The 14,655-nt window shown below is 35.4% G+C and overlaps 2 protein-coding genes across 7 annotated transcripts; one reads left to right on the top strand and one right to left on the bottom strand.

Moving 5' to 3' along the window:
- The first annotated feature begins 5,233 nt into the window (after positions 1-5,233).
- Positions 5,234-8,444, top strand: LOC133689600 (BTB/POZ domain-containing protein At3g05675-like). Of its 3 annotated transcripts, none has more exons than XM_062109519.1 (3): positions 5,234-5,388; positions 6,310-6,367; positions 6,846-8,444. In XM_062109519.1, exons 2-3 carry the CDS (start codon positions 6,356-6,358, stop codon positions 8,142-8,144), a joined length of 1,311 nt encoding a protein of 436 aa, XP_061965503.1. In that variant the 5' UTR covers positions 5,234-5,388; positions 6,310-6,355; the 3' UTR covers positions 8,145-8,444. The 3 variants fall into 3 exon arrangements, with proteins under 3 accessions (XP_061965503.1, XP_061965505.1, XP_061965504.1); XM_062109521.1 differs by lacking the exon at positions 5,234-5,388 and adding an exon at positions 5,409-5,733; XM_062109520.1 differs by lacking the exon at positions 5,234-5,388 and having other exon boundaries at positions 5,409-6,367.
- Positions 8,445-9,284: 840 nt separating this feature from the next.
- On the bottom strand, positions 9,285-14,000 carry LOC133689599 (BEL1-like homeodomain protein 1). 4 transcript variants are annotated; one of them, XM_062109516.1, is made up of 6 exons: positions 13,642-14,000; positions 12,502-12,605; positions 11,538-12,350; positions 10,754-11,127; positions 10,534-10,594; positions 9,285-10,453 (listed from the first exon to the last, which is right to left on the bottom strand). In XM_062109516.1, the coding sequence occupies exons 3-6, from the start codon at positions 12,309-12,311 to the stop codon at positions 9,626-9,628; spliced, it is 2,037 nt and encodes a 678-aa protein (XP_061965500.1). In that variant the 5' UTR covers positions 12,312-12,350; positions 12,502-12,605; positions 13,642-14,000; the 3' UTR covers positions 9,285-9,625. The 4 variants fall into 4 exon arrangements, with proteins under 4 accessions (XP_061965500.1, XP_061965501.1, XP_061965502.1 ...); XM_062109517.1 differs by lacking the exon at positions 13,642-14,000 and adding an exon at positions 12,962-13,576; XM_062109518.1 differs by lacking the exon at positions 13,642-14,000 and adding an exon at positions 12,757-12,916.
- Positions 14,001-14,655: the final 655 nt, after the last annotated feature.

The raw sequence follows: 14,655 nt of genomic DNA, 5'->3' as shown, positions 1-14,655 counted from the left end.
TTGCACGAAAGGTAACTTCTTTCTTTTTAATATTGATATGATATTGACTCAATAATTAATTTTGACTTCTTTAGATGAAAAATCTAGATACCATAAAATACTCATATATCCCTATGATGAGAAACAAAAACTTATTTCATCATAAATAGATGAGCATATTATTATAAGGTCATACCTTTCAACCTCAAGAACATAAGGAAAACCTATTAGATAATGGTGAATAAGGTATTTAGTGATAATTTAGGTAGGAATATTAAAGCTTATGTGGATGACATGCTAATTAAATATAAGAGTTTTAAAGAGCACATCTGAGGCCTACAAGAGGTATTCTTAATTCTTATAAAAATACTAGAGAAATATAAGTTGTTTTAAGTATGTGTTTTTTATATGTAAAGTAAATTATTAGGGTTACTCATGAGCATCAAAGGGATTAATCCTAACCTCGAGAAAGTTTAGGCCATTCTAGACATGATCATCCTTAATTATTGAAAGATGTATGAAAGCTTCCTAACCAACAAGTTGTCCTGAATCACTTTGTTTCCTAGATAGAAAAACAATGTCTTGCTTTCTTTAGCATCTTTAAAATATCAGTAACTTTTAATGGACTCTAATGTGTAAAAAAGTATTTTAAGAGCTAAAAGCCTTCCTATCTTTTTCATATAACTTATCATAATCAATGGAAAAGAATATTATTTTATCTATATTTAGAGGTATGTGATATTATTGCTAACACCACCCTAGTTTGAAAAGAAAAGAAACCATAAAAATTGATTTATTATACTAGTTAGACTTTAAAACATATAGAAAAAAAAAGTATCTAAAGGTGGAAAAAATGATCTTCGTATTGGTTAGCACATTTAGGAAAATCATCCCTACTTTTAGGCTCACCTAATTATAGTGCTTACCGACCAACTATTCAGATATATCATCTATTAACCAAACATACAAGGGCAGTTAGTCCATTAGACCATTAAGTTGGTAGAATTTGGACAACAATATGAGATTTAATTAATCATTAAGGCTCAAGCTCTCATTGACTTTAAATTGAATGTTCCTTCAATGATTTTACTATAAAGAAATAAACAAGCTCCAATTATTTAGAGAAAGAAGTTGTTTATAAATGATTCCTCTAACATTCATAAGAGTGGCACGGATGTAGTCTTTATTTGTTCAATATATATATATATATATATATATATATATATATATATATATATATATATATATATATGCTTCTCTTTTAATAATATGATAAAATGAGTTCAACCCAATATAAGACTTAAAAGCTTACACTCTTCAAGTGTATAGTGACTCTATATTGATAGTGAGAGAATATAGGAGATAATATATAGTAAGGGAGCCATCTATATATAAGTCCACTAATGGGCATTAAAACACCTCAAATCACCTAAAACATAGGGGGGAAAGATCACAATCTCATAAATCCTAATGAAAAAAAACATTTAGGAAGATCTCTTGTTAAAAATTTAGTAACACTAATCTTATTGATTTCTTATTGGGATATATATATATATATAAGTCTTGGATAAGCCAAACACCAAAGATAAAATGACTTGATAATCTACTTCATGGCCTAAAATTCTTCCCTAAAAGATTGATGAGTTTCATTATAGAAAGACACTTAAATGATGAAGAGATCTTATCAGTCACGATAAATATACATTTATATAGAAGGTTTATATATATATATATATATATATATATATATATATATATATATATAAAGTCTACTAATGGACAATATTAATATAACAACTATCAAAAAGTTTATTTTCCTTGCTAGAATCGAGTATTATTTGATAAATAGCTATACAAAAGGTCTATAATAACACCTCTATAAGAATATAACTCTTGCACTCAAACCAGTTACTAGACCAATATAAAAAATATGATCTTTTTTAACATGCTTAAAAAAAATTAAGAAGGCAAAAAAAAAATGAGCTATACTTTTATATGAGATCTTATAGGCATATAAAGTAACATGAAAGACCTCTATAAGGACAATATTATTCTTGTTAGCCTATAGGAGAAATGTCGTGATCCTAATAGAAATTGGTTGTCATAATTACCAAGTACAAGGTTATTTAGGCATAACAAATAAACAAAAAATATGGACCAATATTGATATTATAAAAAAGATTTTTCTAGCCATCATTGTCATATATGAGGCTTATAGATGGAAGGTAAATTAGTATCATAATACTCTAATAACAAATAAATGTTTCTACATTAGATATCTCTAATTGAGAAAATCAAAAGCACATGAAATATAAAGGGTAAATGAAAGCTGGAGCTAAGTGGGATAGACCATACAGGGTCATATACACTATCAAGGTAAAAACTTGTCATCTATAAGATATAAATTGAAAGATTTTACCTTACCCATGACACTCTAACCATCTTAAGATGTATTAGTAATAAGCATAACTTAACTAACTTGTAATTTAAATATCTTAATAAAATTTTAAATTAGCTAATTCTTCAAGTTTAACTTTAATAAATCACACTCCTAACATAGTCATTTTACCTGGCTGTAAAAGTCACTCTTTCTTAGTTATGTGGTTTTTCCTTGCCAAGATATAAAGTCATACCCTACCTAACTATAAAGGCATGACATTACCTAAAAAAACCATGTTCTTTTAAGAATGAACCACCATTTTGAGTAAGATAAAAGAACCAAAAAATATTAGTATGAATCCATCTTGGGTATCAATGTTCTAGTAACAACATAATGTGTTATAAGGGATTTAATATGAATTTGGTTAATGCTTAATCAAACAAAATATCATTTACCTAACCATGCATTTAATAGTCTTTAAGGGCTTTAAATCCCTCATTTGATTCAAGATAATATATTTGATCGTGTCAAGAGTCTTACTCATTCCCAGCCTTAATAAAACACCAAGAAATTACCCTTTGACCCATCTAAGTTTTAAGTGAACATGATAACTCTATTTTGATCATGACTCCATAAAAAAAAAAAATTGGATCCTATATATCTTAAAACCTATAGGATTTTAAATTTTATATATAAGAGCAAGAGGGAATTTAACCCAAACAACCAAAAATAAAGAAAAAAAATGAAAGGTATAAAAAGAAAAAAATTGTAATAATAAAAGGGCAACGAGAGATAAATATCTATAAATAAAAAAAATTAACCTCATAAAACTAGGTTAAAAATTATTGGAGCTTAGTTTATCTTAATAATATCTCTAAGCCCTGTATGGTTTCTTGGTGCTCTCATTGATAGTTGGCTTCATCCAAGCTTTTTAGACATTAATCAGCTAGGGAGGGAACAAGTCAGCAGCTGGTAGAATATCAATCACAAGTCTATCCTTCTTAGGGGTTGGATCTTAAACAAAAAACAAGAAATCAAAATCAAGTACCTCACCATTATTGAAAACTTAAGAGAAGTCTATAAAGATATTTTAGGCCTTATTATAGAAGTGAAATTAGTTAGAATAGATATCACTCAATTATTAAAGATGTCTTTCGATCTGAGAGTACTTTAAATAAATATTAGAGAACTCTTTTGGCCTTATTATGAATTTTTTTTCCAACGCCAAAGACAGGGGAATCATATTTAACCACTACTTAGTCGTTGCTAGTATTGAAACCTTTGATTGTGTTAAGGATACCATATAAGAATTGGTGGGTTAAGAAACAACAATGTTCTCTGGTCTATGTCTTTCAATCGGGGTAAAATCATCAGAAAGCTTCATGTTTTTCCTTTTGCAAGTTTCATGCTAGCATTCTCTATACTGATTATACTCTGTAGATTTACCTATTTGATAGTGGACACCTCTAGAGGTGGTTAAATATGAATCAGTGATAGATAAAAATTATTGGTCGTATAAATCCACACTCTCTAAAAATGTAAAAGTATCTTTATCTAGGAATGACTTATACCATCTTCCTTGTACTCATTACTCTCTTTAAGAGCTAAAGGGATCACCTTCCTTTGCAGGACCAACTAGTTTAAAAAGGTCAACGTTTTTAATGTCTTCTACAAATCGAGACCATTTTTAGTACCAAATACAAACAAAACTAAAACAACAATAAAAATTAAGTATCATACCCATAAGACAATGGTTTAACATCCATTCTCAAGCTAAAAGGTAGATCCAATACATAACACCTCTCTTCTTAACTATCTCCTAGTAGTTTGTCCTTATTACATAGAAGAGGCATGTTATTGTGATTCAACAATGGATTTTTCTATTTTAAGGAAAAGACACATCACGCACACCAATCCATATAGAGGTATAAATCGTATGTACTTAACCACAAATCATTCACTTCTCTATTATTTCATATCGTTGGTTTTATCTATAATTATCCCTTAAACATGACTCTTCTTCTTAAATAAAAAGAAGCCTATAGGAAAGGGACTACACCAAATTGTTTGTAAAAATTCTTGAAGGTAGCTATTATGACCCAACCATTCAAATGCAACTAACTAACATATAGGTTATAGTAATGGAATGTGTCCATCATAAACCATTACAAAAACCTTGCACACAAGCACATTAATCTTTGTATGCCATCATTTTACCTTGGTCGGATACTTGCTAATTCTATCTAGTAGATGATGATGATAATGATAATAATAATAATAAAATACTATATTTTTAAGTTCTTATTGAATGAGACTAGTCTCCCTACATATACCTCACTTGTATAAGTATCATCTAGGGATTCCTAGGCTTTTTAACTCAAATACACATGGTGGGTCTCCTATGACATGTCTAATCTTGGTTGGACAATTGCACTAACTATCATTCTTGCCTTTAATTAGTATCCCGTCCAGCGACTTAACTATGCAAAGAGCCATATTATCCTTCAAGAATTTACAACCTTAGCATATTTAAGTTGTAACCTATTTTAGTGGTGAGCAAGAGTGTTGGGGATTAATTTTTAAGATTATCATCTTATTTCTCCTGGAAGAAGTTTGTTGCTTGAGGTGGTTTTTTCGAAAGCATTTGCTGGGAAACTTGTATTAAAAGCCATCGAAACTCCCTACTGTTTCTATTCCATGCAGGCTATTAGGGCAAAGCAAATATGTGAGGGCCTGCGGCTGCTTGCCAAAATTAAAGAGAAGAAAGAAAGACTAGCTTAGCTTGCTAGGTCGGGCTAATACCTCATCCATTATTAGCCAGATAGGCTCTTTCAAATCGGCCCATAGAAATTGAGACCTAACTTTAAACAAAGGCTGACTTACTTGCAACGAAGAAAGGAAAACATTTTTTAAAAAAAGAAAAAAGAAAAAAAAGAGGAACCAATGTCTTCTCGACAGACAGAGCAGAGGAAGGGAGAGCTTTCCCAGTTTATCTTTGAATGCGAAATCAAAAGAAAAGGAAATAAAAGGTTACGAGGTTTTTTATTTATTTATTGTGACTTTTCTTTCTAATTCGGTTTAATTTTATCTGCCTATCTATCTGCTACTTCACTATCTTCTGTTTAAATTTCCTTTTACCTTTGCTTTTGCTGCTTCTCTTTTGCATTTCCACCCCCACAAAATTTTAGCTTTTATTTCTTTCTTGTACAAGAATCTAGAATTTCACTTCTTTCTGTAAAATCTCCATTATCTAGAGGAGATTGTGCAACTCTTGCGTTTTCTTTCTTCATTCCTGTTGTTTCTTTACCTCAAGAGGTTGCTTATAGATGATGTCAACTTGGTGAAGTGGGTAGCTAGAGAAAATGAATTAAATTGTGGGTTTCAAAGTTGACGGTCAAATTGCATGCGTATTTCATATATGGGGCTGTTTCATTATGTCCTGTTTTTGTATAATTTTGTGGCTTTTTTAATCTTTAATCTCTTTAGATGAATAATGAGTAGCTATGGAACTAAATTTGTGAAACCTGTTCTTGTAAAGATGATCCTTTCATGTTTTTGTGTCAAGTTTGAATGATCTTGGATCAATTTAAGCTTTAGACCGTCAAGCCGTTCTTATTTCTGTTATTTGGGTTTTAAATTGGTTAGGTGATACAATTCTTCTATTATTGAAAAGGATTGATGTATGTAACTTAGTTGAAAATACTCGTAGAGTTCAACTAATCAAGTTTTAGACCATTTCAATCTGCAATTACTTCTAGTTACTCGGGTTCTAATCTGGTAGTTTGGATCAATTAAGCATGTGATCTTAAAAGTGACAGCTAACTCAGTATATATAACTCTTAATAGCGTTTGATTAGTTTTGTGTTTCTAATTATTGCTTTCAATATTCCTAAGTTCTTATAACTATGCACTTGCATTTTTTTCTCATTTAGATTCTCATTCGTTTGCAGGAGCCATAATGGGCAAAAAAAATACTTATAAGTGCTGATTGCTTTGATGGAATCTCCAGTAAGTTTTCTCACTTGTCCGTCATAGTGATTTTCTTCATTTCAACATGCATGTCAATTCTTGATTCCGTTTAGCTGTTTATTCTTGATGAGAAAAAAATAACTGATAATTCTTATTCCTTCCTTTGCTGGGAGAGGATCTTTCACTTTGCGTGATCATTGAGTTTTGAGAGTACATAAGAGGCGAAGTCCAATGCTATGTGATTTTCTTTTGAGAGGTTGTGTGCCGACAATCTGAGTGAACCATGCTAATATTGGGTGGTTTCTGTGTGTTAGTCTTGCCATAGTTCAATGCTGCATGTAATCTTGCTGAATGATTGTAAATGATTTGTTTCTATTACGGCTATACAGGATTTCCCTTACAAGTATCGCCATGTTTGAGAATTCTTGGTCCCTCAACTATTGCTGATTTTTCTTAGTTGCACATTGCATCTAACTCTGCTTATGGTTTTTCTTGATGCATTATTTCTTACATGAAGGAGCCAAGTAGGATTGGTGATCGTTCAACCAGTGATGTTGTTGTCCGACTCCGAACACATGAAGGCCGAGATGATTGGTTTTATTGCCATTCTTTTATCTTGATAGAAAAGAGCAAATATTTTGGTGACCGCCTTTCTGAGAACTGGCCTACATGCCAGATCCTTGACTCACGGAACTGTGTTGAAGTTTACTGTGAAGAATCAGACTTTGATCACCATGTCAATTTTCTACGACTTCTCTATGTTGTTATAGATGGTTCATTGGAAGACATATGGCATGGTGTGAAGAATGCCCTTGGCATTCTGCGTGTGGCTGTGGAACTTGGGTGCCCACAAATTGTTAATGCTTGTGTGAACTACTTGGAAGCAATGCCATGGGAAGAAGCTGAGGAGGATGAGATCCTAAAAATCATACCAGGCATGGGATCAAAAGCACAACCAATTCTTGCCCGTGTCCAACCAGTCAATCCGTCAGCCGTATTGAGAATTTTTCTGTCAGCTATTAAATTTGCCACATCATCACCTCCTTCACCCATGAATGACCTTAAAACTACTGCACAAGAGCAGCTCGAATACATGCTGACTGAAGATGATGATGCCCCTCTACTAACAGCTGATCAAGAGGTCAAATTTGAAGTAAAAGAATGTGTGAAGGGACTGTTCACCAGATTTAACAATATGCTAGAAGCTCTGTTATGTGAGCCTATGGAATCAGCCAATGAGAAAGGGAAAATGCAATCTTTTCAATCATATCTATCAGATTTATCGTGGGCTTGTCAGATACTGAATAAGTTGGAAATCATGAAGGAATTTGTCAATAGTTGGGTAGGCGCATCAGATAAGATAGTTCTGGTTGTTGAGCAAGCTAGTTCGGTAGCTGAAATTATTGAGACAAAGTCGAAGGTTATAGAGGTGGCAGCAAAGGTTTTAGAAGCAATAGGATATGGTAACGTTATTCTGCCTACTGCAAAACGGTTTCACATGGTCAAGGTTTGGCTTCCATTTGTGAGGGTTACCAAACCTTTAATTGATTCTGCCACGACTAATGCCAAAGATGCTCCAGAACTTAAGATTGATGGTGAGCTATGGCAGTCCTTAGAATCCACATTTGTTTCTATGGTTCTTACACTGCCATCAGAAGACCAGGCAGAGATTTTGACAGAATGGTTAGGGAATGAACATATTCACTATCCAGACTTCACTGAGGCATTTGAGGTGTGGTGTTACAGGTCCAAGGTTGCGAAGAGAAGATTGGCAGACATATTGGGCAACCACGGTATGGCCAATAGCACACTTTGACCATCTGTTTTTTCATCTTTTTGGTAAGAATAGTTACATCGTGCTTGATCATAAATCATTTTCCTATCCTTTGCGAAGATCAGGCTTGGTTTAGAAAGTGTTGTTGACAAGAGGTTCCTAAACTGGGTGCACGAACTTTTAGCTTCTTGTCCAAAAGTGATTGCATTCTAAGGTTTGTAAATGAAGTAATGTTTAGGCTTCTGTTTGATTGTAAATCCGTAATTGTGAATGTCTAGCGTAATCAAACTCGATAAATCCTCTGGGCTTGTGCTATCTTATTGTCCAATTTGCTCATGCCAATTTTCATGTGTATATTTATTTGTTTACTAGATTATTTTCTAGTTAAAGTCCTGATGCTTAATCAATTTTATTTTCTACTCTAAGGAGAGGGAAATGGAAGTCCGCAGGGAATGCCTGGGTGAAGGGCAGTAAGCTTAATAAATGCTTTGTACTTCATCTTAACTTAATAAATACTTTGTAATATAATGCTATTCGCCTATTCCCTCCGTTGTACAGGGCAAGGAACTACCAAAAGAACATGATACATGATACGAGAAAGCCTTATCCATGGTGGTCAATTGTGGGCAGAGGTTAAGGTCTTAAGGATATCAGTATCCTGGCCAAAGAGGCACTCCTTCAAAACAAAGAAATAAACATGGCCAATTTGCACTTTATGTCCTTTTATCTATTTATATCCATTAAGCAATAGTTTCTTCACTTCTCTCCTTCTATTGAGCAATGATTCTGGACCGTTTGGATTGGTTATTTTTTGCATTCGGTCTTGCACCTTTTGACTTTATTTTTCTACCCTAGCTAGTCTTTCTCCAGACTTTTCTTGAGCAGAGGACCTTTCTGGGTTCCTCATCTAGTCATCTAATTTCCCAGCATTCATGCATCAGAAAACTATATATTTGTAACTATTGCTGACTTTTCTTTGAAAATGTTGTTTGAATGGGACTTGTAATGTTTATGGTTTCACTAAGCTCTCCCCTTATAGAACTTTGTGTGGATATAAAGGAGGTTTTCTTCCAATGTATCGTTTCTAGATCTTGATTTGAAGAAGAAAAAAAAATTATCGTTGCTGATGTCTGCAGTCTCCCATTCTTTTATCTTCGTTTCTTGCGGGTAGCTTGCAATCAATTGAGTGTCACACTTCATACATACTTCTCTTTATTTGATGAAATACACGATGACATCATGATTTCTCACAATCAATATACTACGTTGGTATACCCCAATAACTAACTGTTATGACACCAATCCATCTATCCATCTTCAGAACTTACAAAAATAATATACAATCCTCAACCATATACTAAATCCTAAGCTGTCTTAGAACTCAATGGTTCTATGCCAAGTATAGACCTATACTAAGTAAATTTTCTTCTTTCTTTACACTACCATGCATCTTCCTTGTTCCTTAGCAATACATGGAACAGTGAAAAGAGATTCTGAAGCCTCGGCCTCTTTGTCCTAATGTATCAGGCCACAAAGTCTGGCAACAGTTGTGCTATAAACCTCTTTCGGTTCTGAATGTCAATGCTCTCGTATGCAGTTGAAGAGTGAGGCGTGGATGTGTTAAGCGCTCCATACTCATTTGGTTCGCCGATCTCTACTCTTCTTCCCAGTTGAATGTTTTGGTTAGGAAGAAAAGTTTGATGAGTACCTGATAAGGAGAGGTTTTCACAATGGGGCAGCCCAAGAGTGAGAGAGACACCATTGCCAGAAAACCTTGGCGTGAACTGCTCTCCATCAAACCTCCCAATTTCCCCCATTGGGTATTGCCCAAAACCTCCAATGAAGTTGGTTTGGCCTCCCATGAATGAGTAGCCATCCCTACTCTGCCTCTCATCGCCGAATTTCATAGAAACCTGCTCATTGTTTGCCTCGCCAGGCTTGATATCCATGTTAATGGATGGCACACTAGTTGGGGATTGTATCAAATCATGGCTTCTTGGTTTCTTTGGGCTCCCTTGTGTGATCCCGTCTAATTCTGATGACCCCATAAAGGAAAATCCAGACTGGTTTCGGAGATTTCCTCCAACAGGAGATGTTGAAGATGTGGGTATTGAGATTGCAGAAGGAGCATCCGGTGAATTGTCCAAGGACTTGAAGCTTCTAGTTTGATTTCCGTTAACTGAACCTTTCTCTTGCAGAACTGACCTTGAAGCAGCATCTTCATTGTGTTCGCTCTTGCTTGTTTTGTCCTCTGATCCATTCTGTTCTTGTTCCTTAATTTCCTCCATGTACATTTCTTCTACCATTGGCTTCCAAAGTCGAACTCGAGCATTTATGAACCAATTAGACACCTGTATATAACAAACACATAAATATAAGAATTTCCTCAACTGCGATAGGAATGCTGAGAAATTCAGGAGTTGGTTCATACCTGGCTCCTCGTGAGCCCTGTTTGTTTTGCGAGCATGTGTTTGTCTGAATCCTTGGGATAGCTGAAACATGAAAGGTTCACAAATCAGATATGAACAAAAACTAAAACCCAGGGATTTATGTGGGATCATGACAAACAACTATGATTATCTACATGAAAATAGTCATCAATAGGAAAGGGCCAAAAAAAATGTAATTCTTAGAATTCTGAGGGTGCTTACGGGTGGAGAAAGTGTTCGAAGAGCCAAGCACGGAGAACTGAAACTGATCTTTCAGGCAATCCTCTCTGGGGTCTCCAAGCATTGTGCTGGATCATTCCCAACTGCTGAAGTGCACGCTGTTGTCGAAGGTGATGATCGACAAATTTGAGCCTTGAACCTTCAATCTTTCCTCCTAAGCAATCCTCTTCACCTAAGCTTTTGTTTGCAGCTTTAATTTGACCTGTTATTGCATCTTTCAAGCACCTAAACTGCTTGGAGATTGTTTTCAATGCAAGGGCTGTGTATGTCTTTGCTGAACCAATTCCTGCTGCTTGCTCAAACGAGGAAATCACTATCTGCATCTGGTGATGATACTGCCTGTACCTCTGCTCCACCTGCAGATGATAAAAACAAAAATGAATAAAAATATCCCAATTATCTGCTGTGACAACAGTGAAAGCCTCGAGACTCCCTCTGTTCCTATCTTGTGAAAATTGAAGTTCTAAACTTTAAGAGCATATAGCAAGGGTCCAAAAAGATTGAGAGATTTGAAAACATTACGAGTTGAATACAACACCAGACTGAAATTCGGACACGGTTTCCTTAGATGGGTTTCTTACAGTGATAGATACCTAAGTCAATCCCGTGTGATCTCAGCCAATATTTTTGGCAATACAAACAAGAACGTTCCAAGAAACTATCCTCAGTTTCTTTAAACGAACTTAACTAAACCTCACCGACACAAATGATCAACACACAAATTGAAAACAAAGCATAGTTGAACATATAAACTGCAAGTGCGTACCTCATCGAGCATGCTAATAAGCTTAGCCTTCTTCATCTGAATTTCCTGCCTCTCTGCAGTGGAAAGCTCCGGTCCGCGCTTCCCACTTGCTTCTCCTTCGCCAGACCCTTCTCCAGTTGATGACTCTCCAATCACCTTATTGCTATTATTACTACTAATCCCGTTACTCTTCTTTGACAATTCACTCTTGATTCCATTACTATTCACATTCACAACCTCATCAAGTAGCTCTTCAGTGGCCTTCAAGTACTTTGAGCTCAACAAGACCCCTTGCATACCCGGTACCCCATTTGTCACACCCGAACCTGGTGACACCAACCCACCAGACACCCTTATATCTTCACCAGACATAGCTTGAGCCTGTGATCCAAAACCGCCTTGCTGTTGTGAGGAGAGGCTCAAAGACAGGCCTTGTTGGGCGCGTGGTGTTTCACGCGCAGTCGATGTAGAGTCAATTGGATTATAAAAATTGTAATGGACACGGGGAATAAGTCCATGCAAAGTAGAAGCCTCATGGGAGTTAGGGTCCAAAGGGATACCGACGAATTGTTGGGTGTTCGATGGCGCGTGGCCCGAGAGGTGCGGCGGAGGAGAGAGGCTGTTGGCAGCAGCAGAAGCAGCGGCGTTAAGGAATACAAGGTTGTTGGATTGTGGTGGTGGAGGGGTTTCGGAGTATTGGACATAAGTAGGGTTCATAAGCACAAGAGTTTGAAGACCTTCCGCTGATGCAGCAGCTGCTTGGATTTCAGGATTCCCATGAAAGTATGTCGCCATCGGATTGGTTTTCTCGAAAAACTATGTTCAGTCTTGTATCTACACTTGAAAAGAGACTACGTTAGTTATCAGCCTTCACATCCAAATATCAAATCCAAAGACACGTACAAACATAAATCAACACCACTCCTCATCTTTCTACATGCAGACAACCCCATATATGTATAATTCAATGAGTTTTTTATGTTACCTTTATGAGAGTGGAATTTGTGATCAACCCATCAAAAACGAAGTGTTAGAAACAGATGGGATCGAGTTTTATAGAAACTGCGTTGATCTCTTCTTACTGTAAGCCTGTGAATCAAGAAGAGGATGCATGAGGAATCCAGAAAAAATTGAAGTGTAGATCATCAAAGAATTTCTTGTGCGAATTCATTTGAACAAGATTTTAATAGTACTATCAAATCAAGATTTTAAAAGAATTCTTGTTTGTTAATGTTTATACGTTTCCATCTTCTACAGCTTGAAAATCAACACAACACCTAGAAACAGAAGAAGAAAGAACTAGAAAAGAAGAGGGAAAGGGAGTGGATTAAGGAGAGGTGTTGTTTATATATATAGGGATAGAGAGAGAGATAGTGCAGATTGATAGAGAAAGAGAAAGAGAGAGATAGAATTGATTATAGTATTAGTTTTTATATAATTGGAACCTGTTGTGATGGAAAACTGAGTGTGCACGTGCTTCATGATCATCTGCACTTCAAGCGGAAAGAACAATTTTTCACTTACAATGACCTAAAGCCCATGAATTTTGAGAGAGAGAGAGAGAGAGAGAGAGAGAGGGAAGTATATACAGTTGAGGCTAAAAGACATGAGATAAGGAAAGGGGAGGACACTTGTATATGTGTGTGTTTATATATACTTGAAAAACACAAAGGAGCACGCACACACAGCCACCTGTTTCTTGTATGATCTATCTATGGATTTAACAGTCTCTTCACTACTTGAGAGGAAAGACCTTTGTTAGACTCAAATCTCTGCAACTCCCTCTTTGAGAAGGAAAGGGAGTTGTAAAGAGAAAGATGGGGTTAAAAAGGCTAAGAGAAAGATACCCTTCTTTATTCACTCATATTATCCAAACATACAAGTATTTATGAGCCCCCATTTTATTCACACAAAGGAAGAAAAATTTAAAAACTGCGCTAACAGGAAATCACTTGACTAGTTAATTCATGTGCTAGTACATATATATTGATTGTGTTCTTTCTTGATTGGTGGTGGGGGTACTGTGGTGTGTAAGTATATCTTCTATATCATTAGAGGTTGTTATCTATCAGTTCTGCTGCAACTCCATATATATCTTTCTTATTGTATACTTGCAGAGACACACCTTCCTTCTCTTTCTCTTTTATGGCTTTTGAGTGAGGTACCTGCGAATAGATCAAAACAAGGGAAGTTGTGTGATTTGACCTTCCCTTTTCATATCATTTGATGCCTTGGGCATCTTTGATGAGCCACAAGGAACCTTTTTCTTCTTATTTAGAGTGCGAGTCTGTGAGAAAGAGAAGAAGAGGAAGGTGTGTGTGTTGTGTATAAAAAGAGTGTGGAAAGAAAAACAATAAAAATTAAGATTTCATCGGAGGGTGTCGAAAGATACACACAATCAGCTGAAAAACGAGAAAAACGTCTCCCTTCCAAGACCCAAAAGCTTAGTAAACGAAAAATATAATGAAATGATGACGAGAACTGTATGTGGGTGGTGGAGGGGAGGGGTCCCTGTTGATGAATTCAATAATAAAAATATCTCCTTGTCCTCTTCGCGTTTTTGTTTGTTTGTTTTCTTTATTTATTTTCTTATTTTTCATTTCTTGGGTATATTTTTTGTGGTTGGATGACAGAGTTTGAAGATAAAGCAATTAAATCACCAAGGAACATAGAACCAACCACCACAGCACCTACTTTAATGTTCAAAAAAGCTTATATATACTCAGTTATCTAAAATCTTAAACCACCGTCTCTGTGCAAGGAATATGTGTATATCAAAAACTCGTATATATCTATCTATATATATAAATATATATACATATAAACATCAAAATATGAGAAATTCAATAGTGGAACAATTCAAATGCATGCATTTGCATCGAGGTAGCCAAAATACATGGGCCCTGTCTACCCATAGGATCTCACTGTTTTTCTTTTTCCTTCTTCTGGGTGGGTAAAGCATCCAACCTGCTATCTAATTATTAAGAGCAAATTAATTACTTGTTTCTTAATTATGGATGAATTTTCTTGTGTTTGCTCCATACCCTTTTCTGTCTTCACTATTTTTCCCACTATTCTTCTTCGAGCAACACCTCTTGGGAGGGGGCCTCCAAACCACCCCCGTATTGGAAAATACAAA

Source organism: Populus nigra, chromosome 3, assembly GCF_951802175.1.
Source record: "Populus nigra chromosome 3, ddPopNigr1.1, whole genome shotgun sequence".
NCBI lineage: Eukaryota > Viridiplantae > Streptophyta > Magnoliopsida > Malpighiales > Salicaceae > Populus > Populus nigra.
This window is presented reverse-complemented; position numbering and strand designations above follow the sequence as displayed.